The 27811-nt window shown below is 42.9% G+C and overlaps 2 protein-coding genes across 5 annotated transcripts in view; one reads left to right on the forward strand and one right to left on the reverse strand.

Moving 5' to 3' along the window:
- On the forward strand, nt 1-6383 carry pitpnbl (phosphatidylinositol transfer protein, beta, like). Its single transcript, XM_064316209.1, has 10 exons — nt 1-152; nt 614-644; nt 890-1035; nt 2270-2375; nt 2879-2947; nt 3214-3297; nt 3440-3517; nt 3882-3989; nt 4910-5032; nt 5633-6383. The coding sequence occupies exons 1-10, from the start codon at nt 133-135 to the stop codon at nt 5678-5680; spliced, it is 813 nt and encodes a 270-aa protein (XP_064172279.1). The 5' UTR covers nt 1-132; the 3' UTR covers nt 5681-6383.
- Nucleotides 6384-8710: 2327 nt separating this feature from the next.
- Nucleotides 8711-27811, reverse strand: part of LOC135244014 (serine/threonine-protein phosphatase 4 catalytic subunit B) — a 30467-nt gene continuing 11366 nt past the window's right edge. Inside the window, exons 1-10 of one of the 4 annotated variants that reach the window (XR_010326873.1) lie at nt 18348-18654; nt 15524-15876; nt 14850-14901; nt 14706-14756; nt 13244-13345; nt 12039-12212; nt 11319-11445; nt 11008-11197; nt 10029-10463; nt 8711-9993 (exon numbers count right to left, since the gene is read on the reverse strand). Coding sequence is in view for 2 of the 4 variants with exons in the window: in XM_064316206.1 (XP_064172276.1) it covers nt 10334-10463; nt 11008-11197; nt 11319-11445; nt 12039-12212; nt 13244-13345; nt 14706-14756; nt 14850-14901; nt 15524-15621 (924 nt within the window). In the remaining 2 variants the exon portion in view is untranslated. Of the gene's footprint in view, nt 10464-11007; nt 11198-11318; nt 11446-12038; nt 12213-13243; nt 13346-14705; nt 14757-14849; nt 14902-15523; nt 15877-18347; nt 18655-27811 lie in introns of those variants that run through there. The other 3 variants (XR_010326872.1, XM_064316206.1, XM_064316208.1) reach the window with 3 other exon arrangements.

Here is a 27811-nt window from a genome sequence, read left to right on the forward strand (position 1 = left end):
CCTCCCCAAGATGGTTACTCTGAGCGCCCAGTAGCGCTGCCCTCTCATGCTCAATGACGCGAAGGAACGTGTTGCTCATATTTCCGGTGAGAGGATTCTGTTGTTGGATGTATCGTTCTGTCCAGATTCGGGATGGTACTCATTAAAGAATAGTAAGTGCATGTCGTTATTAACATTACAGATTCATTTTTCATATTGCTCTCTTTATAAACGTATATTTGATGCGAAAATAGAAGCTCTCGTGAAGATTACATAATCAAAGGATGGAATACGAGCAGTCATATAGCGAGCTAGCTATGCAGTCCTGGGTAGCGGCAAGCTACCCAGCCTTCTAGTACAGTATGTCTCGTGTTATTTGTATTGTATGCTTACTATGTTAACATTGACATCATGTGCTGCTGCTGTTTGTTTTCCCTCAGTAATACTGCGATGTTATATATTTGTAATGGTTTCAAAAACGTTTGACGTTATCTTTGTTGCTAACCGGCTAGCTGTGGCATTAGCCTAGGGGTGTTCATGCATTTGGAGCACATAGTATTTTTTCGTGCTGTAAAGCGATTGTGCAAGCTGTTAAGTCGTTGTTGTGTCAACACCTGCTTTTTCTCTCTCGTAGTCAAGTGCTGTTACCATGTTCTGTAGAAGAGGTAAGTAGCTATTCATTGCGTTTCTTTGGTAGCATTTTAGTTTCTAAATGACTGTGTTACGACCAGTAAAATGCCGGTTACCTGATAGGTTACATAACAGAAATGTTTTGTTCACACAGCACTCTCTTAAGTAAGATGTAGCTGGCTAACGTTTGTGTTACAGCACTGAGCTGTTTTATGAGTGCACTGATAATGTGTGTACATTGAGAGCCATGACTCTACCAGGTAACCTCCTTTTTCCCCAGTACCAGGTTGGCCAGCTGTTCTCGGTGGCAGAAGCCAGTAAGAACAACACAGGAGGTGGGGAGGGAATAGAGGTGCTTCGCAATGAGCCTTATGAGAAGGAGGGCGAGAAGGGCCAGTACACCCACAAGATCTACCACATACACAGGTTAGCTTGCTCCCATAAGATCTGCCTCAACATCTATCACATACACAGGTCAGCCTGCTCCCCCAACATCGGTCACATACACAGGTCAGCCTGCTCCCACAAAATCTATCATATACACAGGTCAGCCTGCTTCCACAAGATCTGTCATATATACAGATCAGCCTGCTCCCACAACATCTATCATATACACAGGTCAGCCTGCTCCCACAACATCTATCATATACACAGATCAGTATGCTCCCACAACATCTGTCATATACACAGATCAGCCTGCTCCCACAACATCTACCATATACACAGGTCAGCCTGCTCCCACAACATCTACCATATACACAGGTCAGCCTGCTCCCACAAAATCTATCATGTACACAGATCGGCCTGCTCCTGCAACATCTAACATATACACAGGTCCGCCTGCTCCCACAAGATCGATCATATACACAGATCAGCCTGCTCCTGCAACATCTACCATATACACAGGTCCGCCTGCTCCCACAACATCTACCATATACACAGGTCAGCCTGCTCCCACAACATCTACCATATACACAGTTCATCCTGCTCCCACAACATCTAACATATACACAGGTCAGCCTGCTCCCACAAGATCTATCATATACACAGATCAGCCTGCTCCCACAAGATCTACCATATACACAGGTCAGCCTGCTCCCACAAGATCTACCATATACACAGGTCAGCCTGCTCCCACAACATCTACCATATACACAGTTCATCCTGCTCCCACAACATCTAACATATACACAGGTCAGCCTGCTCCCACAAGATCGATCATATACACAGATCAGCCTGCTCCCACAAGATCTATCATATACACAGGTCAGCCTGCTCCCACAACATCTACCATATACACAGTTCATCCTGCTCCCACAATATCTACCATATATGCAAGTCACATGTACTATATATAATTGCTGTGTATGAATACCTGCCTATCAAATTGCCTGCCTGCTAGTATAATATGAAGTGTAAGCTTTAAAAAAATGTATCAGTTTTCTTAAGTGCTTTTTTACAGTGTTTATTATTAATTGGTTGTACATTACATTACATCTACCATATACATAATATTTTGCCTACATTTTACCCTGTTTACTGTATGGCCTACCATAATTAACAGTTATTACTACAGCTCATTTGCTTATTGGTGGGTTATTCTTATTTTAAATATGTGTGATTCATGTGTTACAGCTTTTCCCTTTCGTTCTTTTTGCAGTAAGGTGCCCAGTTTCATCCAGATGTTTGCACCAGAAGGAGCGCTGGTCTTCCACGAGAAGGCTTGGAATGCATATCCATATTGCCGCACGAGTCAGTATCTTGCTGTATTTATGTTTGTAATTACTGTTGCGCTAGGCATTGTACTGCTACATTTATGCATATATTTAACAGTATATTCTCTGTTCTGTGAATTTTTTCTCCCCCATTTTTAGTTTTGAAATTGCCCATGCTGTAATATATGTTTCAATAAATATTTCTTGATAGTATAGTGTAGAAATGAACCGATTACTTGTTTTATGACCACAGTATTCAGCATCTGCCTGCAACCTACTGTACTGATTGAATGTTCCCTGCTGACTGTCGGCCGCGATGCATTATGGGATTTGCGGTTTTGTACAGGTATTACAGTATGGTGAATAGTGTCTGTTCTCTTTCTCTCTCGCGCGCCTCCTTGGACCTTCGCTGACATTGGTGAACGCACAGTTGTGACGGTAAGTGTCACTTTTAACACTGTTTCTGTCACATTTATGCCTTCTGAACTGATGCTGGCCCTCCTGTACCTGAGCAAGGTTGATAATGTCAGTGTTTTTGCTCTTTGCAGAATGAGTACATGAAGGATGACTTTTTCATTAAGATTGAAACTTGGCACAAGCCGGACATTGGAACAACTAACAATGTGAGTGTTGGCAATGAAATTGTGTGTGCCTCTGTGCATGCACATGTGTGTGTGTGTGTGCGCCTGCCTCTATGCACGTGTGTGTGTGTTTAGATGTGGGTTAGGTGATGTGTGTTTGTTCGCTTGGTAGAAATATTTCATTTCTGAGTCTCTTTTAGGGCTAATTTCATAAGAGCAGATATGGCGGAGTGTGATTGGCTGTCGTGCTCACATTCTGCATATGCTGTGGATTCCGCTCTGGAATAATCCCTTCCTCCTCTCTCCAGCCCCATGGTTTACCTCCTGAAGAGTGGGAGGAAGCAGAGGTGGTGCCCATAGATATTGCTGATCGATCGCAAGTTGATGATGTTGTAAGTTCACACAACACTTCTACAATAACCCGTTTATCAACTACACTTCAGTCTCTGTCAGTGAACTAGATTTTATAGTAGATGTAAAGGCAGCCCTTTGACTGGTGATCTGTCTCCAATCGGTGTTCTCTGTCTACACCAGGACTACAAGCCAGAGGAAGACCCGGCTATCTTTCACTCCGAAAAGACGGGGAGGGGACCCTTGGGACCCGGCTGGAAGGTTTGTGTCACACCCCTCCTAAATCAGACCGCGTGTAGTCAAGTGCTGTTGCATTCCGAAATCACCCCTTAACCGCACTCACTGATAATGATGAAATGCAGCAGGGCTTGGCACAGCCCTGTACAACCTTTTGCAGTCATTCTGCAGAATGGAAACTGTTTAGTGTGAAGACTGAGTGAATTATCTTTATTCTCTCTACATGTAGAAGGAACTCCACGTTGACAGTGTGTGAATTATCTTTATTCTCTCTTTCCATGTAGAAGGAACTCCACTGTGACTGTGTGTGAATTATCTTTATTCTCTCTTTCTATGTAGAAGGAACTCCACTGTGTGAATTATCTTTCTCTATTCGCTGTCCATACAGAAGGAGCTCTACAGCGGTAACTGTCCCTACATGACGGCCTATAAGCTGGTAACGGTTCATTTCCGCTGGTGGGGCCTTCAAGGAAGGGTGGAGAAATTCATTCACAAGGTGAAGACTAAAAACTAGTTTTTAATAAAAAAATAGTTTGTCATAAAACCTGTACTAGGATTAAGTAGCTTGTGTACCCAAAGTTGGTTTTGAAAAAAAATCAGTTCTGCTAGGAGCTAAAACAAAAAAGACTGAACCCCTGAGATGAATACTCATTAGTGCCGCTTGCAAAGGTTTCAGCATTGAGCAGAATGACATCATCAGGATTTAACGTGAAAGCATGCATCTTAGATCAACAGAGATTATCATAACGCCGTGTGCGTCATCGCATAATCAATAGGGGTTAAAAGTCATAAGATTTGAGGGGAAGTGTTTAGAATGAGCAGCAGACATGACTTGTTTTTCGGGTGTTTGTGCGTTAAAAGCCCCTCACACTCCTGTCCCTGTTTGATGCTTCAGCTTCTTGAGCGTCTTGAGATTCTTTAGGTTATCCAGATACTCTGCTCTGTAGTCTGAAGTCTGACATTTCATAAGTATCCCACTTTGATGCCTCTTGTATAAATTCAGTGAGAGGCAAGGCAAAGGACAGTATTGTGGAATGGACGTTATGTTCTAGAACAGGGCTGCCATAGTCCTGTTCCTGGAGATCTACCATCCTGTAGGTTTTCATTTCAACCCTAATTTGGAACACTTGATTCTACTAATTCACGGTTCGACGAGATCTCTAACTGTTGAATGAGGTGCGCTTTGTTAGAGTTGGAATGAAAACCTACAGGACAGTAGATCTTAAGGAACAGGGCTGGGCAGCCCTGTCCTATAATATAGCAACTGGAGCTTCCATTGCTAAGAGGTAGAAAGGTCAGGAGGATTGTAGGATCGAGTGTCTGGTGGGGTCTGCAGAGTCTTTGTTTTCTGACGGCCTGGTCCTTTAGTGCTGCAGTAACACCTCCTCTCTCTTCCCTGGTCCCGGGTTCGAGCAGCAGGAGAAGAGGCTCTTCACCAACTTCCACAGGCAGCTGTTCTGCTGGCTGGACCGCTGGGTGGACCTCACTATGGAGGACATCCGGAGAATGGAGGAGGAGACGCAGAAAGAGCTGGACCAGGTGTGGGACCCCGATATTGCCTTTCTTTAGCACCATTCACTGCTACATCAGCCAATCAGCTATGCACCACGCATGCCACATGCTTCCGAGCAACGTGATTGGCAGTAGAGACCTTCTGCGATTCCTACTGTTTGCATTTCTGTGGGTTTTCAGTGCTTGTCTACAAGCCATTAGCGCAGCAGTGATTAGGATTAAGTCAGTACCAACTCTGGCCAGCAGCCCCACATTACAGCGCACGGTTGGCTCTAACGTCACCCAGGGATGGGAGGGATTCAGTAGGCCGGCCCACGACCCTCTATTAGTCAACCAGGCACCCACAAGTGACGAGTCTTCCTCAGAATCATGTCTGTGTGAGCCTGACCTGGGAGCTGTGTGTGGTGAGAAGCAGGGACTGGCATCAATCAGGCGCTTCAGAGCAGAACACATGCTTGTCTGCGCTGTACTGAATCAACAGTAGACACTGTGCCAATGAGCGCTGATACATTTATAACAGTCATTCCACATAGGGGAGAAAATGAAGAAGCATAAAAAATGTCTTCCATGCAGCTGGCTTGTTTCCATGGTGTTCCTCTTGTGATTAACCGTCATTTCCTCCCTCAGATGCGGAATCAGGGATCTGTTCGAGGGATGAAAGCAGGAGAAGACTAGATGTTGAGGGGAAATGGGACTGTTTGATCAACCATTATTTACCTCCCCAAGTCCCGCATACTGCCCTTACTCCTGCAGCCAATCAGAACGTGCCACATCACCAAGCCCTCCAAAACAGGCAGTTGTCAGGAAATGACCATGTTTTTGTGTGACTGTGTCTGTTTGTGTTTTTGTCAGTTTGTTAAAACATGTTGAACTCAAAATACATTAAGTAATTCCAACTTTATCTTTTTATAATTATCCCTTTTTGTTATTTTATCAATTATGACTGTACTTTAGTGCACAAGTAACTCTAAACCCAGTCTAAGGGTAAAAGAGAAAGACATGGTGCATCTGAAAGCAGATTTCTTTTGTTCAGTGTAATTTACTGCTACTAAAATACTTGCTCCATATTTTAAAGAATAATTATGGTATTTCAAAATTTTGTTTGGTGGTTTAAGGTTAATGCAGTTAAGTAAAAAAAAAAACGCATTTTAAAATGAAATGGACATTTTGTAATCTTCAGGAACATGAACTGCGGATGGAAGTGGTATTGCCTCCTGCACCATTTGGTTGCAGAATATTTAATATCACTCAGCATTACTAATGTCATGGAAATGCATTTATAAATTTAACCTGGGGAAAACTGAGTGGGACGGCGAGAGAATTATCAAAGACGGTGTGCAAGTTAGATTTACAATAATAAACATTGACTATACTCAAATCTGAACATGTTGGCGTGTCTCTTTGCTGCTCGGAGTTTATACATTTCAGTTACCACAGTAGTTGCCTAAACATTACTCCATCCAATTGAAAATATAAGTAATTCAGCTTGGTGATCAGCCAGGGGGGGTCGCTATTGTGCAGTGACGTAAGTACTCACAATACCTCGCCCGAGACAGACAACTGTCAGCAGTGTGTGTGTGGCACAAATTATGGAAACACTGCATTTAAAATCAGATTTTGACAATGGAAAATTTTGCAACAATTTCTCTTTGACAGAGTGTAAATACAATAGATGTAATATCAACAAAACAAATGAAGAAATAAATAGCATTTGTGTTAAACAAGTAATAAGCATTACACTTTCTTATATGTGTTAGTTCATACCTAGTGTAATTAAGTCCAGTCATGCTTCTGGAAATAGGTGCTATAATCATCTTGAACATGTATTTCTTTGTCCGTTATTTTTCTACGTAAAATTATATCCAAATTAGTGTCCAAATCAACGTGTACAATAAGAAAAGTAAGGAAAAGTAACATATCTCCCTACTGAAAATTATAAAATGGGAAGCTCAAATCAAGCAATCTGATTGGTTCGTAGCCGTGGTATATTTAAGCAATTAAGACAGGCCGTGGTATATGGTTATTATATCAAAGCTAAGAAGCGTTGTTCGGCTAACAGCCCCTTAGCTGTGATATAATAACCATATACCACGGCCTGAAGTAAGCTATTGCTTAAATAATGCCCACCATTGGCAAACATTAGGGTAATTTTAAGATTGTTGTGTTGTGTTTCTTTGGTGAAGTGTTATCTAAGATATATTTGAGACATCGTTTTATAAAAGCGATACGACACTTTTAACTTGTGTAATATCGCGAATATTGGTACGGCTTGGGCGTTTGCCAGTGTTCCTTCGATTTGTCCTACCTTGTGGAAATGTCCTACGATAGCCTACTTATATCTATCGTACTTTACTATCCAGTCAGAAAATACTACCGCAAGTAAATTGTGCAACTTTATTCAACAAAAAGTCGGTAGCCATTTGTACCTTATCGGAAAATGCTTATAAGCTTATAAACATCATTTTCATTAATTCTTCCAATACCCATCTCAAATACCGCAGCCAAAGATAGTCCATTCCTCTCATCGCAACTCTCTTGCATGCCCGCAATACAATGATGCTGATGATATTCAGTCTTCGTGTGAGGAAACTGTAGGCGGTTTACAGAAGTGTCCTCCTTATCGACTCCAAAAGGAAAACACCGTATACTGTGCTGACGGGGAGTCAGCAAGTGTGATAAAGAAACTCTGCCCAGTCGCAAAACATCCGATTGGATCAGCATTATGTAAAATTTAGGTTCTCCATAATACAGTGTAATCATGTTTTGTACTGTTAGAAAGCCGATGTCATGGGGAACAAGTTGGTGCCTCAGCTACAAAGGTTAACCCAGTGTGATATGCTGAGAGATGGCGCAAGCAGGATTAATTGTTGTACTGTTTCGTCATGATTGTGTGCATATTGGATGACTTGGGGTTTTTCCTTGTATGCAAGAATTGCGATGGTTCAGGGAGACTCATCAACGGTCTCCTGTGCATCATTTACGCACATAGCCATTTCACCACTCACATTTTGCATCATACCGTCATTATTACGGAACACACTGAACAATAAATTGCATTCATTTTAACCTGACATTCCTTGTTGACTAAACACTGCACACCTAGACGTTTTATGGTCCTAACATACACATAGAACTCGGGATATCTGCACCCGGTAGTCACTTGCCTATACACTAGTGTCGTAGCTGGCGACACAAGCCAGAGTCACAAGCATTTTATTTAAATCACTGATTGGCACACGCCTTGTACTCATTGCCTTGACTGGCAGCTGATTGGAAGCCATAAAAACCTGCAGACACTGCAGCCCCCTTGGGATTCAGTTTGACACCCCCGTTTCTACACCACCCAGAATCCGTGAAAAATGACCCAATCTTACTATTAAACATGGCAGGAGGAACAGTGAGTCCCTGTTCTTCTTTAACAGAGGAAGTATAAAGAAAACATTTTCAAATTCGAGTAACACTTACACGTCACATTTTTGAAAACATATATTTTAAAAACATAGCCCAGACAGTAGGCCTATTGCAAATATATCATTTACAATGGTAATTAACAATGAACTACAATTTATTTGCATGTATTATCCCAGAAAAATTTTATGATTTGCTTAAAATGATGCTACCCTTTATACGTGCGTACAGTACAGTATGATATATTTTGTTTTTGTGAACGTCTTCCTCAATAAATGGGAAAAAATGTTTAAAATATGGCTTGATACAAAAGTTTTATTTTCACAGATCAGTAATAAAATTCAACAGTAAATCCTACAGAGAGATTGGTCAGACAGACTGCACTAAAAGAAAGGATCAGTTTGGTCTGTACCCAACGGACTCCAGTCCTCGGAACAGCGATACTCTGCAGCTCTACAGCAGTTCCACTGCCACGGATCAGTCCGATTAACACGCGTGCATTGAGCAGCGGATCAGTCCTCATAACGAATGCGCTGACCAGTGGATCAGCCCCATTAACGCACACGTTGAGCAGCGGATCAGCCCCATTAATGTGCGTGTTGAGCAGCGGATGAGCCCCATTAACACACATGTTGAGCAGCGGATCAGCCCCATTAACACACGTTGAGCAGCGGATCAGCCCCATTAACACACGTTGAGCAGCGGATCAGCCCCATTAACACACGTTGAGCAGCGGATCAGCCCCATTAACGCGCAGGTTGAGCAGCAGATCAGCCCCATTAACACACATGTGAGCAGCTGATCAGCCCCATTAACGTGCGTGTTGAGCAGCGGATCAGCCCCATTAACACACGTTGAGCAGCGGATCAGCCCCATTAACACACGTTGAGCAGAGGATCAGCCCCATTAACACACACGTTGAGCAGCGGATCAGCCCCATTAACGCGCAGGTTGAGCAGCGGATCAGCCCCATTAACACACGTGAGCAGCTGATCAGCCCCATTAACGTGCGTGTTGAGCAGCGGATCAGCCCCATTAACACACGTTGAGCAGCGGATCAGCCCCATTAACACACGTTGAGCAGAGGATCAGCCCCATTAACACACGTTGAGCAGCGGATCAGCCCCATTAACACACACGTTGAGCAACAGGCAAGTACAGTCGTAAAGGACAGAAACAGAAACCCGCCAAACAAAGTATTGTCCATAGTTTCCTTCACAGATTTATAAAAAATACAGATCATGGAAAAAGCACGTTCTGTTTGGGGAAAAATTCATAATGCATACAGAAACGGCTTCCTTTCCAGGGCGCAACTCGGACGTTGCTCAAATGTGGACCCAGGTCCTAATTCCATGAAACCCCCACAGCCTGTGCTCAACCTACAAAATGACCGGTTCTATTTAACAGAATCAGCGGTAGGGAGCACATACACACAGGGTTATACTGCCCAGTTGCAGGGAGTACATACACGCACACACACCAGGGTTATCCTGCCTACTATGCACGCACACGCACGCACACACACCAGGGTTATCCTGCCCAGTCGCAGGGACTACACACACACACACACACGGGGAATACTGCCCAGCGATAGGAAGTACACACAGGCTTATACTGCCAGCGGTAGGGAGTACACACGCACAGGGGTATACTGCCAGTGGTAGGGAGTACACACACACACAGGGGGCATACTGCCAGCATGACTTTACAACAGCAGGAAAGAGAAAAGAAAAAGTAGGAGAAAGAACGATATGTAGAAAGAAACAAAAAGGAAAAAGAGAAGAGGAAGAGGGCATCCCTGTTTTAGCTGATGGGGACGTGGTAGGGTGTAAAAGATGGTCTCCAGAGTAACCAATCAGAGTGCAGTCCGGTACAGTTTGAGTAGACACAGTGGTGGGACGGTGTGGGGGGAGGGGGGTGTCACAGGAAGTAGTCAGCCACTGGCTTTTTGGAGGGGATGCCCCTCGTTTCCTGTGGGGCTGCTTCGAATATGATGAACTCTTTCTGGAGGTGTTCGTCCAGCTCCAAGATGGCCGCCACGTTTCCACACCTGGGAAGGGGGGGGGGGGAAATGGGATTACACACTTTCACAACAAACCGAACCTGCGGGAGGGTTTTTGAAGCTCATTTCCTGGTCTCGTTGAGAGACGTAGCTCGCTAGCGCCAGTACGGCTGGCTCTAGCATAGGAGTTCCAGCCACCCGCTTCAATCCAAGCTACTGGCAACAATACGGTAAAAATACGAAGTCAATCATTTCTTCCTACAAGAAAATATTGTAGCGATAGGCGTTTTTATATGTCTAACGTCTCCCCAAGTGCGACGAATCAGGGACAGTTTGCGTCACGGCCAAGTCGCTGTATTTCACGCGCTTAGTGGACGACTATACTTCATGACCCTACTGCACCATCTCTGGTTCCAATTTGTACAACATGGCGGTGCCCACAACCTGCACTTCCCAGGCACGAAACCGCCTTTCGCCAAGCCCATGGAGAGTGAATGGGTGACGTCACAGTGACTTAGTCCGTATTTTTCCTACGGTCTATGGTCTGTACAGTGCGCTCGTTGTTGGAAGGGGAGGGGGGGGGGTGCGTTACCTGTAGCAGTAGTTCGGGGCCGACCACACGGTCAGCACGGTCTCGTTGAAGTGCCACTTGTAGCCTTCCATGACCAGCTGGTGGGCCCGGCAGATCATGTCGATGTCGTTGGCCGCGTTGAACTGGGCCACCACGTCGCTGCCAAACAGGTACCCCGCGCCCCGGGGGCTCACCCCCCACCCCGTGGTGTCTGGGAGAGAGAGAGGGAGAGAGAGAGAGGAGGAGGCGGTGAGCGAGCGGGACGGACAGACAAACGCGTGGGACCGACGGACAGATGGACGGACGGACGCAGCCCGGGCAGGGCGGCTCACCCTCGGGGTCCGACCACAGCAGGTCACACATGGGCCCGTCGTGCGGGACCTCCTGCTTCCGGTCGATGGTCCGGATCTGGTCCAGGGTCTGGATGGAGGGGGACAGGCCGCCGTGAACGCAGAAGATCTGCGGGAGAAGACAGGAGGCAACTATGGCAACTACGGCAACGAGAGGCTTAAACCCGGTCCTGCAAAGAATGACGGATGCATGACAGAGCAACGGACAGACATATGGACTGACGACAGAAAAACGACAAATGTATTAATTTATTCAGAACTATTCATAACTGTGCATCAAACACAGTCCTCTTCCACAGAGCAAGAGGAACAGACATGAAATAAATCAACAAACAAAAACGTGGAAAAAGGCCAAAGCAGGAACATTTTGCTTTATGCAGAAAAGAATAATCTAGAAATAACACAGAACCTCAAAGACAGACAGACAGACAGACAGGCAGGCAGACAGGGAGGCAGACACAGACAGACAGACAGACAGAGAGGCAGACAGACAGAGAGGCAGACAGACAGAGAGGCAGACACAGACAGACAGAGGCAGACAGACAGACAGACACAAACAGACAGAAAGACAGACAGACAGACACAAACAGACAGACAGGCAGACAGACAGACACAAACAGACACAGGCAGACAGAGAGGCAGACACAGACAGAGAGGCAGACACAGGCAGACAGACAGAGAGGCAGACACAGCCAGACAGACCTTCCCATCGATGATGGCGGAGAGGGACAGGTAGTCGAAGATCTCGGTGCAGTATCTCCACACCGTCACCGAGCCGTACTTCCTCAGGCACTCGTCGTAAAAGCCGTACACCTGCGTGATCTGCCGGGACTCGTGGTTCCCCCGGATCAGTGTAATTCTGTCAGGGTAGCGCACCTGGCGGGAGGGAGGGGGGGGAGAGAAACACAGAAACATTCAAACATTACATTACAGACTTACACAAGTTTTACACAGCATTTACATTGCATCCATTTACACAGCAGGATATATACCGACACAAACACAAACAACAGTAAAAACAGCAATGAACGACTTCCCTTTAAAGAGTGACACTCTCACGTCACACTAACAGCACATACACAAATTTAAGGGTAATGCAATAGTCAAATATAACTGTGCAGTGAAGGCATCATTACTGAGTCAGAATAACTGGCTAAGCCAGCTTGCTAATCAGACACTGTGTCAACACAGGGTAGGCAGTGAAATGACATCACCAAGGTTGAAAAAGATGATTACGATTTGCATATGCACTGAGGTATTTTAGCTGTGCAGCCACAGTAAGTCAGTTCACAGAATTTTTATAAAGGGCAGATATTTCCAAAAATATTTACAAAATGCTCACGTGACATAATTCTACTTTACTTAATTCCATTTTCAAATTTGATTTTTTTTGAACTATTAGATGAGTTCTGGCAAAACAAACTTAGACATTGTGTATGTATTGAGTATAAACGTGGTAAAAAAATGAACTGTCACAAAAGATGTCTAGAATTAAAACCATTGCAAACCACATTAACCAACAAAATGCACAACTTCAACAAATACATGTGAAGCTATTAGTGTAACATAAGAATGTCACTCTTTAAATGGTAGTTTTTAAATTTTTCTATTGTTTTTGTTTGTGTTTTCAGCGGAATGCCAATGTTTCGCACCCACGGTGACCTAATATTTACGAAGTTAGGTCGCTGTGGGTGCATAACTCGATGCTGCAATGCTAGGAAATAAGAGGCATGGGAGTGACATAAAATGAAGTACACAGGGTTCGTTTTGACTATACTGACCGCGGTGTTCGCCAACGTGTTCGCCATTGGTTTTCGAAAAGTCTGCACTTCATCTGGAGTACGCTGCCTACTTTCAGACAGGGCGGCAAAGTGATCGGCAGCATCGGCGTAGAATCTGAAACGTACCTTCAAGGCGAGAAGCAGCAGGAAAGTCTCCACGCTGTAGAACCCTCGGTCCACAAAGTCACCCATGAAAAGGTAGTTTGTCTCAGGAACATCGCCCCCTACCTGCAATTACAAGAGGCAAGAGCTTTTTACCGCAAACGAAAATGAGCTATAGGTCAACAGATTCAAGTGGACCTGAAACGTTTTAAATGGACTGGAACACCAGAACTGTACACTGGAGTGTAATTGGAACACAAGGAAAGAGTCACTGTTCTAGTGCATAGACGGACGTCCACGGAACGCGGACTGTGCCAGTGCTGACTGCGTTCCGCAGCCCCACAGAGCAGCATACGGTAGTCTGTACTGTCACTCAAGGATGGATGGGCGGGTTCCGGGCAGCCAGGGGGAAAGTGTCTCAGCATTCACCGGCGACCCCTGCTGGTCGTTCGGGTGCTCGCAGTTCACCTATCGAGCTGTCCGCAAAGAGTCTTCCTCTGACTCGTGTCTGTGTGAGCCTGACCTGTGAGCTGCAGTGTTATAAGAAGCAGTGACTAAACGTCACACGCTTAGGAGCACATGATGTCATAGCCCATAGTGGAAGCTGACATCGGTGTTGCAATGTGTACAATCAGTCATTCCACAGTGGGAAAAAACTAAAATTCCAACAAACCATCCGAAATAGCAAGCAATATTTCAACATAGCATCCGTTTAGACCGGTATACAAATATATTTGAGTTGGCGAGACCCCAACCCATGGGGCGATATCAGACTCTAAAGCCACAGCAAACACTGAACCCCCCTGTCTTAACTACTGCTTGTATTTTTTCCATAGATTGCGCTGTTGCCGTTCTCATTGTGTTAGTGTTAATCAGTTTAACCTTCAGGGTCCAAGTTGAACTATGCAGTTGTTCCCTGCACTTGGCCCGGTACTTCTCTCTAGGGGTTTCGTCATACTTGTTCCTGGTTATGGTTATACACTTTGTTGTACGTCGCTCTGGATAAGAGCGTCTGCCAAATGCCTGTAATGTAATGTAATGTATTCACATTCTCATTTAAACACTGTGTAATATGACATAGCAGGGGTATTCACATTCAGAAGTTCCCAAACTGTAGGCCAGGTCCAGATTTGGATGGGTCATGGAATTCTCCACTTCAGAGCAGTCAACTTAAGTGGCTGCGTTCACAGCGCTAGCTCGAGTGAACATGCAGTTAGCTCACTGTATTTCCATATATTAAAATACGTCAGGCTACATTTTAATAAATGGGTCAAACGAAATATATACAGCCATAGAATAGCTCTCCAGTCAGAATTCTGGAGAACGATTGGTTAAAGTCACTATATATGTCATCTCTTTATATGATATAATCACTTATATAAGTATGTATGTAATCACTCATATCTTGGCAATACTTTTGTCCAGTTTGTAAGAGCATTTTGAAGGCAGAATCTGGTAAGGTAAGGTAAAATCGCAAGAGACTTACTCTGAATAATTCCTTCAGGTCGTAAAACTGCCCGTGGATATCTCCACAGACCTGGGAGGCAGAAACGCAGAGAAAGAGGTCAGCATCTTGCACATAGAGAAAACGGTTCGCAAAATGAGTGGGCTGGCAGTGGCAGCTACTCACCGTGACTGGAGAATCAACGCGCTGGACATTGCTCTCCTCCACCAGAATCTCCCTGAAAAACAACCATAAACCGCCATTTCAACCTTATGTACTCACGTCACTGGCACTGCCATTTAATTCACCGCTTATCTTATGAATTCCTTTTTATTTCGTGAATTTATCTGTGCTTTCAATGTGCAAAGCATGCCACGTGCAATGTAAGAAAGCGCTTCACAAATAGTTATTCTTATTCAAAACACCAATAATCAGGCACAGTGATTTTCATCCTGTTAAATTTATTTAAATACTAGTAATTTAATTTCAATTACAGTGGCTCATTTGATAATGGGACTGAAACGGGCCTTACCTGATTAATTTGTTAATAATGGAACTTAAAGCAGGCCTTACCTGATTAATCTGACAATAATGGGACTGAAAGCAGGCCTTACCCGATTAATCTGATGATACTGGGACTGAAAGCAGGCCTTACCCGATTAATCTGATAATAATGGGACTGTAAGCAGGCCTTACCCGATTAATCTGATGATACTGGGACTGAAAACAGGCCTTACCCGATTAATCTGATGATACTGGGACTGAAAACAGGCCTTACCTGATTAATTTGTTAATAATGGAACTTAAAGCAGGCCTTACCTAATTAATCTGATAATAATGAGAGTGAAAGCAGGCCTCACCTGGCTTTGGCACACAGAGCTTTGACCTCATTTTCTTTGATGAGCTCACACCTTCGCAGCTGGTCAATCTGTCGGTCCAGGTCGCTGATATCTCCCATGATCACGGTACACAATTCAACTTCCAGACACCGTAGCTCTCACCAGGACAGACAGATGTGTGCACACTCACACACACACAAACACACGAGCTTTCAAACAGATGCACTCACACACACTCTCATACATACACAGACACACAGACGTACACACGCACACACACAACCAGTTACACTGTGCCTCACTCACTCAAACAAAGTGAAAATGGGGACAGGACAGGGGGAGAGAAGTGGGCCGGAGCACAGAGGCGAGAGGACCTGCATGGGGGAGGGGGGTGGGACACAGTAAAACTGCGGGGTCACGCAAGGTGGGAGACACTAATCAATGTACTTATAAAAGTTGTTTAAAAACAGACACGTGTACATACATATGTATGCATTTATAAAGACATACATGTGTGTATAAAAACTCTTATTTTGTGTGTGTGTGTATATATAAATACATATATATATATGCACACAACTCCATAATGTTTGGGACAAACACAGGTGTTTTTTTCCCCTTCTTGATTTGGCTCTCTACTCCTGAATTTATAGATTTGTAATCAAAGTTAAAGTGCAGATTCTCAGCTTTTATTAAAGGGCATTTCTGTGTATTTCACTTTGGTTTCCTCATGTAGAAATTACAACACTTTCCATACATAGTCCCCCCATTTCAGGGCGTCATAATGTTTGGGACAAATGGCGTCACGTGTGTTTCTGATTAGACAGGTGTGTTCAATTATTTCCCTAGTGCGGGTATAAACGAGCTTTCAGTATCTAGTCTTAATTCCAGGCTTTTGTTTGTTTTGGCATTTGTCTGTTGCTGGCATTTGTCAACACGAGGACCAGAGTTGTGCCAGCGAAAGACAAGGAAGCCATTATGAGGCCGGGGAATACGAGAAAAAAAAAGTCAGAGACATAGGCCAAGCCTTAGGCTAACCAAACCCAACTGTCTGGAACAGCATTAAGAAGAAAGATAGCACTGGTGAGCTCGGTAATCACAAAGGGCCAGGTAGGCAAAGTAAGACCTCTGCAGGGGATGCCCGAACAATTCTCACCATAATTAAGAAAAACCTCCAAACACCTGTCTGACAGATCAGAAACACTCTTCAGGAGTCAGGCATGGATGTGTCAGTGACTACTGTCCACAGACGACTTCAGCAACAGAACTACAGAGGCTACACAGCAAGACGCAAACCACTAGTTAGCAACAAAAACAGGATGGCCATGTAACAGTTTTCTAAGAAGTACCTAAAAGAGCCTGTGGAGTTCTGTAAAAAGGTCTTATGGACAGAAAAGACCAAGATTAACTTGTATTAGAGCAACGGCAAGAGAAAAGTGTGGAGGCCAAAGGGAACTGCCCAAGATCCAAAGATCCAGGCAGAGCATCACCAGAAAATATACTCAGCACCTGGTGATCACAGACTTGAAGCAGTCATTGCATGCAAGGATATGTGAAGGTGCCCTGAAATGGGATTGGGGGGGGGGGAATTTCTACCAAAGAGCGTAAAAACAAAGAGCGTAAAAACTGAGAATGTGCAATTTTTAAATGGTAAATGGTAAATGGACTGCATTTATATAGCGCTTTTATCCAAAGCACTTTACAATTGATGCCTCTCATTCGCCAGAGCAGTTAGGGGTTAGGGGTTAGGTGTCTTGCTCAAGGACACTTCGACATTCCCAGGGCGGGGTTTGAACCGACAACCCTCCGACCACCAGACAATCGGTCTTACCTCCTGAGCTACGTCGCCCCACGTTATTAAATATGTAATAACATGTAAACTGTTTGATTACAAATCTAAAATTGGAGTACAAAACCAAATCAAGAAATATGTCTCTGTCCCAAACATTTTGGAGCTCACTATAGTGTGGGTGTGTATATATATATATATATGTACATATATAGACATCCAAACACACGCACGAAGCCATAACATAATCCACTTTCCGTATGCCGTATCACTACCGCTCAGAAAAAACGCAACCAGCCAGCTCCACAGCATGTAGACTACTGTAGGTATCGATAACTACTAATCAGCACTTCTAGTACAACCTGATGATGACGGTGTTTCATTGCTAGATTCATTCATATTCAAAGGCACGAAAACAGTTAATTTGGCTGAACTAAGTTAGACTCTAAGTTAGAGCACATAAAATAAGATACATACGTGAATATAACTCACTAGCTAGCCAAGTTTAAGTTCACGTTTTTATCTTGCTTCTTCCCGACGGTATCATATCACCATAGTTCTGACCACAGTAACTTGACAGTAAAACAATAACTAGCTACCATTACGCAACTTGAAAATGCCTCCTGGATCAACAATACATTTGGACGACCGGCTATAGCTAGCTCGTGCTGAGAAGAATTTGGATCCTATTGGCTTCGTACAAACACAGCTAGCTGCGGTTTATGAAAGCCTGAGTCTGTACGAAGCCGATAGCTACAACGCTAGACTATACGGTGAGTACATACTAATTTTCACTACCGTTACGGTGCTTATTCTATTTTACTGACTAGCTAGGTAACGTTAGCCCCTCACACCTGCTATTAGAATACGACCCCGGTAGTCCAAAGGCCTACGCTAACTACATAGACTAGCTCAGTTACATTCAGTTAAATGCCGGCGAGCTAGCTGCTAAGCTAACCTTTGCCATTCACTACAAAACTCTACCGAACGTCAGTGAACTCATGATTTAGTTTTTATCAGAAAACTATGCCTTATTATTTTGTCACACCGATTTACCTTAAATTTCCAGTATTAGGCGAGAAAATTTTTTGTTCTTTGTATTCCGTTCTTTATGCCGATTACTCAAATTCGTTGGTAACTTCTCTCCGTGGCTACTTCTCTCAGCTGCCTTACTATTCCAGTTCCGCCCCTCTCACGATCTCCAACTAGTTTCCGGTATCGTCTTCTTCTTCTTCTTTGGTGTTTTACGGCAGTTGGCATCCTTTTTAGTTGCATTACCGCCTCCTTCTGGATCTAACCATGTATTGCTGTCTGGATCTCTCATATCCTTTTACTTATTCCAGTTGCCCTCAAAAAACTAAATATCTCCTTCTTTCCCTCCACCGTGTCCCCACACTCAAGCAGATCTGTAAACCTTGCCAACCAGTCCTAGTCTCTGTAATACTGTAAACATTACCCTTCTTTCTTGCTCATACTTCCTGCATTCAATCAGGACATGCTCCACTGTTTCTAATTCCTGGCACTGATCGCAATAGCCAGTTGGATGTTTTCCTATAATAAATAGTGTGCTATTCAAGTTGCTGTGACCAATTCTTAATCTGCTTATGATTACTGCTCTCTTCTATCGGTTCCACTGTTTCTTGCCATTCCTACTTTATTTTGTATTTTATATAAATGCCTTCCTTTTGTTTCACTATCCCAATGCTGTTGCCATTGTTTGATTACTCCCCTCCAAACTATGCTTTTCCCCTCTGATTTTGAAAGTTGAATGCCGGAAAAGTGCAGAAAGTGCATGAGCCTCTCATTAACCATCCGTTCCGTTAGTTTACATATATGTGACGTTAAAGCAATGGGTCTGTAGTTTCCTGGCTTACTAGGATCTTTCCCAGGCTTTCTGATTGGAATTATAATTGCTTCCTTCCAGCTCATAGGGACTCGCCCCTCCTTCCACACTTTATTGAATAACAATATAATTGGGCTTTTTTGTACTGGACCAAATGCTGAAAATTATGGGATCTTTTGACCAGTTTAAATGCCTTGTTCCTGCTCTTTACTGCTTGTTTGCACTTATCATCCCATCAAGGTACTAATTTCCTCTTTGTCCTACCTGTACTTTTAGGAATACAACTTATTGCAGCTGCCATTATACCCTGCAATATTTTGCAGTTACTCATTTCTATACTCATATTGTCGCTAATCTGTTGTAGATGTTTACCACTTTCAGTCATGAAATTTCCCCAGTTAGCTTTTCCAAAAATCCATTTACCACCTGTGTTCTCTGTATTATGTACCATTACTATATTTATTTTACTGTATATTGGATAATGTGGTCTGCCTATGGTCCCTTCCTGATACACATCCCATTCGCACAATGGTGCTAAGGTATTGGTTACTAACGTCAGATCTATTACAGACTCCTTTCCAGTGTTCACATCTGCCATCATTAATACAGGCAAGGTGTTTTCCATCCAACAACTCTTCCACTACCTGCCCATTGTAATCTGTTTTATCACTCCCCCATAACGTATTATGTGCATTGAAGTCTCCACACCACACAATGCTTCCTCTATTTAATCCTTCTATGTCTTCCAGTCTGCTGAGTTCTAATTTCCTGCATGGATTATAGAAATTTATAACCACCAGGTTCTTCCTTTCTGCCCACACTTCAATAACCACACACTCCAACTCATTTCCAATATCAATATTTCTATAAGGAATGCCCTCCTTCACAAAGGTGACACAACCCCCTCCTGCCCCATCCTTCCTGTCCCGCCTGATTGCCACATATCCATTTATTATAAAATCTAAACTTGGTTTTAACCATGACTCCTGGATACACAGCAGGTCTGGTTTTTCCTTCTGACTATAAATGAACTTTTTAAAATCCTGGCCATTAGCAATCAAGCTTCTTGCGTTCCATTGGAGAATTAACATTGCTACTACTATAACCCAATACATTGTGTTTCTTGACTTGCCTGAGCACTTAACTCCTCCCTGACTTCCTCCCATTTTAACCCTCTTATACCCAGGTGATGCACAGCTGCTTTAACAATAATCTGGATTCTTTCCGTTTTTGAATTTACATCCGCAGTTGCATTTATAACTCCCGCTATAAACGTCACCAGTTTCTTTTTCTCTATCAACAATTTCTTTTCCACCTCTTGTATTATACTTGCTGCCGTTTGCTCTTTCCCTCCCCCCTGCTTGTCATTCAGTTTCTCCTGTCCAGCCATCTTAGCTGCCTCGGCATAAGATACTTTCTCTTTTGTTCTAACCTTCTGTACTGCAACCTCACGCTTCATTGCTTCACATCCCCAGTACGCAACACTATGTTCGCCTCCACAGTTACAGCATTTCGGTTTTATACCTGATCCACACTTTCCATATTCATGATCACCACCGCACCTTGCACATCTTCTCTTGCCCTTGCACACCTTAGCTATGTGCCCAAACTCCTGGCAATTGAAACATCTCATTGGTTTTGGGACAAATTCCCTCACATTATATTAAATAAATCCAAAAAAAAATTATTTTGGGATATCTTTGGTAACAAACTCAATCAGCAGTTTCTGTATCTTTTTTCTCAGCTCCTCTTGTCATTCTTTTAACATTTTTAACTTTACTGTTATGCACTTTCAAGTTTTCTGCTAACTCCTTCATACTTGCACTAAGGGGATCCCTGTTATCACCCCCTTACACCCATTGAGACTCGGCTCTCCAACTTTCACTGTTTTTGCAACTTTAACTTTTCCTATACACAGTATCTTTCTCGCCTTTTCTACTTGGTTCTCAGAGTTACATCCAATTAGCAAGTTACCATCCCCTAGCACTCTCACATACCTGACTTCACCTACTTGTGCTCTGATTAAATATGAGTCTAAGCGGGTCAGTTTTCTTCACTCCACCTTCTCCCTCAAACCTCACCACAACATTAAGGGATCCTGTCTTTGAACTCCTTGCCTCATCCTCCCGTCCCTCACTCTCTGTTTCTCCTAGGTTACCGTCACTCTTTTTCTTCCTCTTAGCCGTCCGACGCCCACCTCCCTTCCCCACCTGTTCCCATTCACCCCCATACCCCTCCTCCTCATTCAACTCCATGCTGTTATAGCTGTCCTCACCTACCTCCTTCCCCGCCATGGTACCACAGTCAACGAGAAGCAGGGTGAGAGTCTCGCTACCGGACCTATACAGGCCATCGGCCAACACTCCCACCCTTTACTCCTCACTCGACCGACTACCGATTACCAAATCCAACAATCAATTTAATTCAGCGAAACAGTAAGCAGCAAACAAATTCAAAACTTTGCGCCGCGCCGCACTTCCAAACCACCGTTTTCCCTGTTTCAGAAAATCCGCTTTTACCCGACAATCAGTGGCCGCAGTAGTCAGCTACCTACTCCTAGCTACCGCAAACACTCCAAACCAGCTTCTCTCAACAAACATTCATTTACAATCGCATCTATTATTGCCGTAACTATGCACAATACCCTTCCGGTATGTTTTTCTTATTCTTTGATTTTAATTGCGGTTGGTAAACTAAAATTACTGCATTACCGCCACCTACTGTATGCATTGCCATCTGATTGAGTTCTCTCAAAAAACAAACAAACAAATTAAATGAAACAACAGCCCCACCCTCCCATACCTGATCCACGATTCTTCACTATTTCCCTAGCCTACATCCCTGGCGTCTGACTCCCTCCAAACCCTTTCGCCAAAATTCCCTGTATTTCATCCCCCTTCACATCCGTTATTCCCGAAATCTCTTTCGGTGCATCCACCACCATTCTGATCCTCTCTAATTTTGTTTCTCTCACTAGCACAGTTAATCACCATCGCAATAAATGCCAGAAGCCTTCTTCTATCCAAATGCATGATCTCCCTTGATCTTTTCCCTCTGTTCCAGTTCTATTCTGTTCCTTCCTCTTAGTTCCCGGTTCTGCCCTCACTCTCTTCGTTGCTTCTGCATATGTTATTTTATTCTGCACTCGTGCTCTTTCCACCTCACTTTCCCTCTTCCTTCTTTCACATTGCTTTGCTCCCGCTTCATGATCTCCCCCACAGTGAAAACATATTGCCTGGTCTTTAGACTTCGTGCAATCCTCATCTGAGCATCTATATTTCCCACACCTTCTACACCTGTGATCCTTTTTCCTACAAACTGCTGCCACGTGTCCATAATCCTGACACCAATAACACCTCGGTGTGCCCTCATATGCCTAGATACAGCAAAGCAAAAAGACAATCCAACAGGGCTTGTTCAATATAGTGTTAACTTTGGAGTTGCTTTTGCTCTGTGGCATCCACTGACGTTTGCCAAGGGGGTGGAAAGTGATGCAGGTTTGGCTTGTTTTCAGTTGGAACTTGGACCTGTGAGGAACATTACAGAATGTTCGGATTTCAAATTATTGTGTACATGGACGGAGTGTAGCACAGTGGGTAAGGAACTGGACTTGTAACCGAAAGGTCGCAGGTTCGATTCCCGGGTAGGACACTGCCATTGTACCCTTGAGCAAGGTACTTAACCGAAATTGCTTCAGTATATATCCAGCTGTATAAATAGATACACAACTTTCTTACATAGCATTTTACATTGTAAGTCGCTCTGGATAAGAGTGTCTGCTAAATGCCTGTAATGTAATGTAGTCAAAAAAGCTATCAAAACAACTCATGCGGTTGCTTTGGTCAGCAAAGGGGCCTATACTTAATCGCTACGTTGAACCTGGCTTTTGTACTTTTTACTGAAAAAACTTTATGAAGTTGCAGCGATTTCTTTTTTGGATATGTGGACAGTGGTTCAGTTTTGGCAGACATAGTGAAAATATAAATAAATTATTTGCTCTGTTTTGCAGTAAAATTGGTAAAAACTACACTGGCCATGTTTTTTCTGGTAATAGGATTTGTTTCCTGAAAATAAAAATCTCAGCTACATTTAATAATTTTCGCACACAATTTGAATGAATGGCTTCAGGCTGAGTGCTAAATGGGAAAGGAGAATGCCAGACAGCAGGCTGTTGATTTAGGATTTAGGATTTAATTAGGATCCCCTAATTTAATTATTTCTCCCTACAGACAAAACAACCACACGAAATACAAAACAAAAAAGTATAACTCACAAAAAGTGTCTCACAAACATACTATACATTCTTATTCATATACACCTATATATATATATTAATATATACTGAATTCATAAACACTGAATATACATACAAAGTGAAACCTTACAACATATTCATATACATACTGATATGCCTATACGTTGAGTCAAACACAAGTAGCTATTGTAGGTTTTGGTCTTTTAATAGGATGTTGACAATAAGAAAATACAAAATGTTGATAATGCAGATATGACAAATTTTACATGCATTTTCACAATATTGCATTTTGTTCACCCTTGTATTGGAGTAGTCTAAATAATGCCATACATACAGTAAGCAATTTGATCTTTTAAGGCTTATTTCTTGCCCTTTTTCCAAAATAATTGATTATTAAGGTTATCAATCATAAAGCAGGACAACTCGGGATCTGTCGGGATGTGAAGGAAGTCTTACCAAGTATGAACAAAAGCGTTCTACAACAAACTTACATACTGCACATTTAACAAAGAACAGCAACCACAGAGTCATGACTGTCCCTGTGCAGGAATGATCATCAGAAACATCAGACCCAAGATAAAATAATGCCTAATTAATAAATTAATATCAATCTACAGTCTCATAATGAAAAACATTATTGCAGGAGTATAGGAAACAAAGTTATTGTGAGTACTGCAAAAGGATTAAATGCCAGGATCAGTGTAAAGTGTCATAGTAATAATCCTTCTGCTTCAAGTGATAACAGTGATCCTAGGTTGGTAGTGCCCTGCAGTGGTGACAGTTAGCCCAGGTACAGTCTGAAGAGCTGTATCTTCAGACTACAGCAGAAGATGGGCAGTGACTGACTGGTTCCTACAGGGGGGTTGTCCTGAGAATAATTCCTCCGAAAAGATCAAGTATTCAGATGAGCTAGCCAGTAAAGGCACTTAAAATTAGGGAGGTCTTTGTTAGTTATTTCAATTCATAGGCACACTCACTAGTGACAAAATATGTGGACCACCAGGGTTCATACATTTTTTCACCAATGATTTTCAATGACTTTTCCCTGACTTCTCCACAACCTTCAACTGAATTTCCATGACCAAAACAAATGACTTTCTCAGCGGGATGATTTAAAATTATTTATTGTAACACTAAGTAAAATTAGGTCTGCATCTGAAACATATGGTGCCTCGCTAAAACAAAAAGACACCAGACACACTTAGATACATTCTCTCATATTTTAATTCGAATAGTTTAAAAAATTGCGACCATTTTGGTCGCATATGCTCCCGAACTTTAATCTGTGCGACCTCGAGATATAATTGGGAGCATTTGTGCGAGTGCAAATAATTGTTGTGGTGCGACCTTTTTTTCTTTTTCCAGTCGAACGTCTCTTTCTCTGTACATTCGCTAGTTAGTAGTCAGTATGTGCCTGGTGAGCTGACGGTGACCCTCCTAACCAATCGTGAGCTTGACATTCTTACCTTTAATGCTGATTTTAAATAGGTTAATATTAGCCTTCAATCACTCCCTTTCGCTGCACTCCACTGTCACGCGACACAGAGAGCTAACGCGTTAACTAATGTTACCTGAAGACAAAAGTTTATGTTCAATTTATTAGCGTTATCGAAAGCTGAAAAGTTGAAGCGAACGATTACGGCATTTTTTTTGAAACGTTAACGTAGTGTTTTGTATAGCGACCTGGTTGAAACAGCTAATTTCTCCGATGCAGTTTACTGGCGGTTGATTTAATTAGCGGTATTAATGTGACGAGAAGCGCTTTGGCGTTTGAATGCCTAACACGCAATTGCTTGAAGAGTCGACACATTTTAGGCCTGACATTTTAACTGTTACTTGTAAACCGTACTGTTATATTGTCGTTTTTTATCAATAAAAAAACTATTGCATATTGTTGGTGCTCCTTACATTTTGGTGGGTGTTCCTAACTTTTTGAAGTTGGGAGCACCAGTGCTACCAAGTTAAAAAAATTAATTTCGAGCCCTGATATATTATTGAAGCTGCACTTCCCTGGCATATCGTCGGCACAGTAGGGCCTACGTTTACTAACTGCTACATTAGCAGAAGCGTACCTGTTGGGCGTGCCTGTAAACAGACTGAGCCAGACCGAATTAACTTCTCACACCACCAAAATACCGCGAAGGTTACGTGCAAATTTACGTTTTATTACTATACATACTATTTTTATGATTGGATTAATTAGTAATTATATTTTATGCAACTTTAGCTATATTTCCCTTACTTTTCCAAAACTTTTCAAAAAATATTATTTTCCATAACTTTTCCAGGGCCTGGAAATTGCATTTTAAATTTCAATGACTTTTCCAGGTTTTTCATGACCGTACGAAACCTGGACCACGTTAGGAACATTCAATTGCGTTTAGTGACTCCATTCTTCTGCACGTTGTTGTCAGGAGGACGTTCCCTGTCCTGTCCTTCCTGGTGGCTCTCACACCTGGGGAGGAAGAGCCAAAATTACATTTCCTGTTGACTGTCAACAAGAGGTCACGTTAATGTGCAAATCTCTTCAACAAGTGGAAATCAAATGATCCAGTTGTGCTGGTCTCTGTGAGGAATGAGCAGTTCTGCTCCAGGCTTTCTCTTCCACCATTTACCCTGCCTTAATTAGCCATTACACCAGGGGTGCACAACTCCAGAAGGGCTGGTCTATGTGCTGGTTTTTGATCCAACCAATTACATTAGTTTTAGTTTTTGGATAATTGGATAAACTCATGTACTTGAGCACAGTAAAATCTTTAGGATGCACTTGCACTCTGTGGGTGTAGCTGGCGCTTATACAAGATATTCATCCATCCTCTATCTATACCCGCTTATCCTGGTCAGGGTCACAGGAGGGGGAGGGTGCTGGAGTCTAGCCCAGCATGCATTGGGCAAGAGGCATGAATATACCCTGGACAGGCTGCCAATCTATTGCAGGGCACACACACCATTCACTCACACACTCATACCTATGGGCAATTTAGAGACTCCAATTAGCCCACCTGCATGTTTTTGGACTGTGGGAGGAAACCGGAGTGCCTGGAGGAAACCCACGCAGACACAGGAAGAACATGCAAACACCAGACAGAAAGTGCATTCAACTCCAGGCTGCCACTCAACAGAGCTCCTCCCAGAAGCAGAGGTGCAACAGCAGAGCAGCAGAGCTCCTCCCAGCAGAAGAGGTGCAGCAGCAGCAGGGCGGAGGCAGCAGGAAAGCAGCAGGCTGAGGCCTACTCTCCCTCGCCACAGGGAGCTGTGGTAAGAAGGCCAAAGGCATTTTCCCTAACTGCTGAAGCAATCCAGACTGATCCATCGGAGAAGCCTAGCTTCAGCTGCCTTCTAACAAAGCGCTGAAATTCTTGACTTCTATCGGGACTTCTATCGAGATGCAGGAGCCTTGGCCTAGGCCTCAAATCTGCCTACGCCACGGAGCTCCTCTACTGGTGAGAACTCATCTAAAGTTTCTGTGTTTGGATACACTCACTTGGCCATAACATCCTCCATTAAGGCCTAGAACTAATGTCCTTTGAACTTTTGAACTGACATTGTTTTTTCTGTTTGTTGCTTTTAATCTTTTCTTCTGTTTGTCACTTTTAGTCCTTAGTCCTAAACATTGCTCTTTTAAATTCTTTTGTTTCTGTTTCATTCTTCCTTCCCTTAGTTCTTCATTCCTTTATTTTTATATTTTAAATGTCATACATTTATTTGTATATTTTATTTATTGCCTTTGATTATTTTATTAAACAGCATTTTTATTTTTTATTTTACTTTTTGTTTTAATTCCTATTTGTTTTAATTCATTTAATTTTCATTTTTGATTAATTTATTGAGCCTATTGAGTTCATATTTTAATATATTTAAATGGCTTTTAATATTCAGTATTGCTGTAACTAGGCCTAGAATAATTTTATTTATTTATTTAGTTGTTTTCTTTTTAAATCCATTTCTAATACTTATTTCTACAGAGGTTAGTTTTATTTATTTATTTATTTAATTTTTATATTATTGGCTTCCTGTTTTAATTATGTCTCCTGTGGTATCCCCCTGTAAAGACTGCAACATAGTTGGGTTTAAAACCACCATCCAATTAAATAGTGATGGTCTCTGCTGTAGGTGCCAAAAACAGATCAAGCATCAAAAATACTTGAGCTTGAAGAACGCATCAAAAACCGTCACTGTATTCAAGAGGCTGAAAGGTTTATAGAGGATACCCTGACATCTTTAAATATTAGTGCCATACCACCCCCTGAACTCACCATTCCAGAATTCCCTACTGCCACAACAAAGCAGCACAGCACCATGCAAGGATCCTATCATCCCTCCACACCTTTACACAGAGCAGCACAACCCCAGCATTTTCATCCAGCAACCTCTACTAATGAAAAATCCTCCTCCCACAGACAGCAGAACAAACCTCACTCT

This window comes from Anguilla rostrata, chromosome 17 (genome assembly GCF_018555375.3).
Source record: "Anguilla rostrata isolate EN2019 chromosome 17, ASM1855537v3, whole genome shotgun sequence".
NCBI lineage: Eukaryota > Metazoa > Chordata > Actinopteri > Anguilliformes > Anguillidae > Anguilla > Anguilla rostrata.

Bases quoted from the DNA above. Each gene is read 5' to 3' on its own strand.
- pitpnbl (XM_064316209.1), top strand. From the start codon at position 133: ATGGTACTCATTAAAGAATA. The intron at 153-613 runs GTAAGTGCATGT...TCTCTCTCGTAG, and splicing joins ATGGTACTCATTAAAGAATA to TCAAGTGCTGTTACCATGTT. The intron at 5,033-5,632 runs GTGTGGGACCCC...TTCCTCCCTCAG, and splicing joins CGCAGAAAGAGCTGGACCAG to ATGCGGAATCAGGGATCTGT.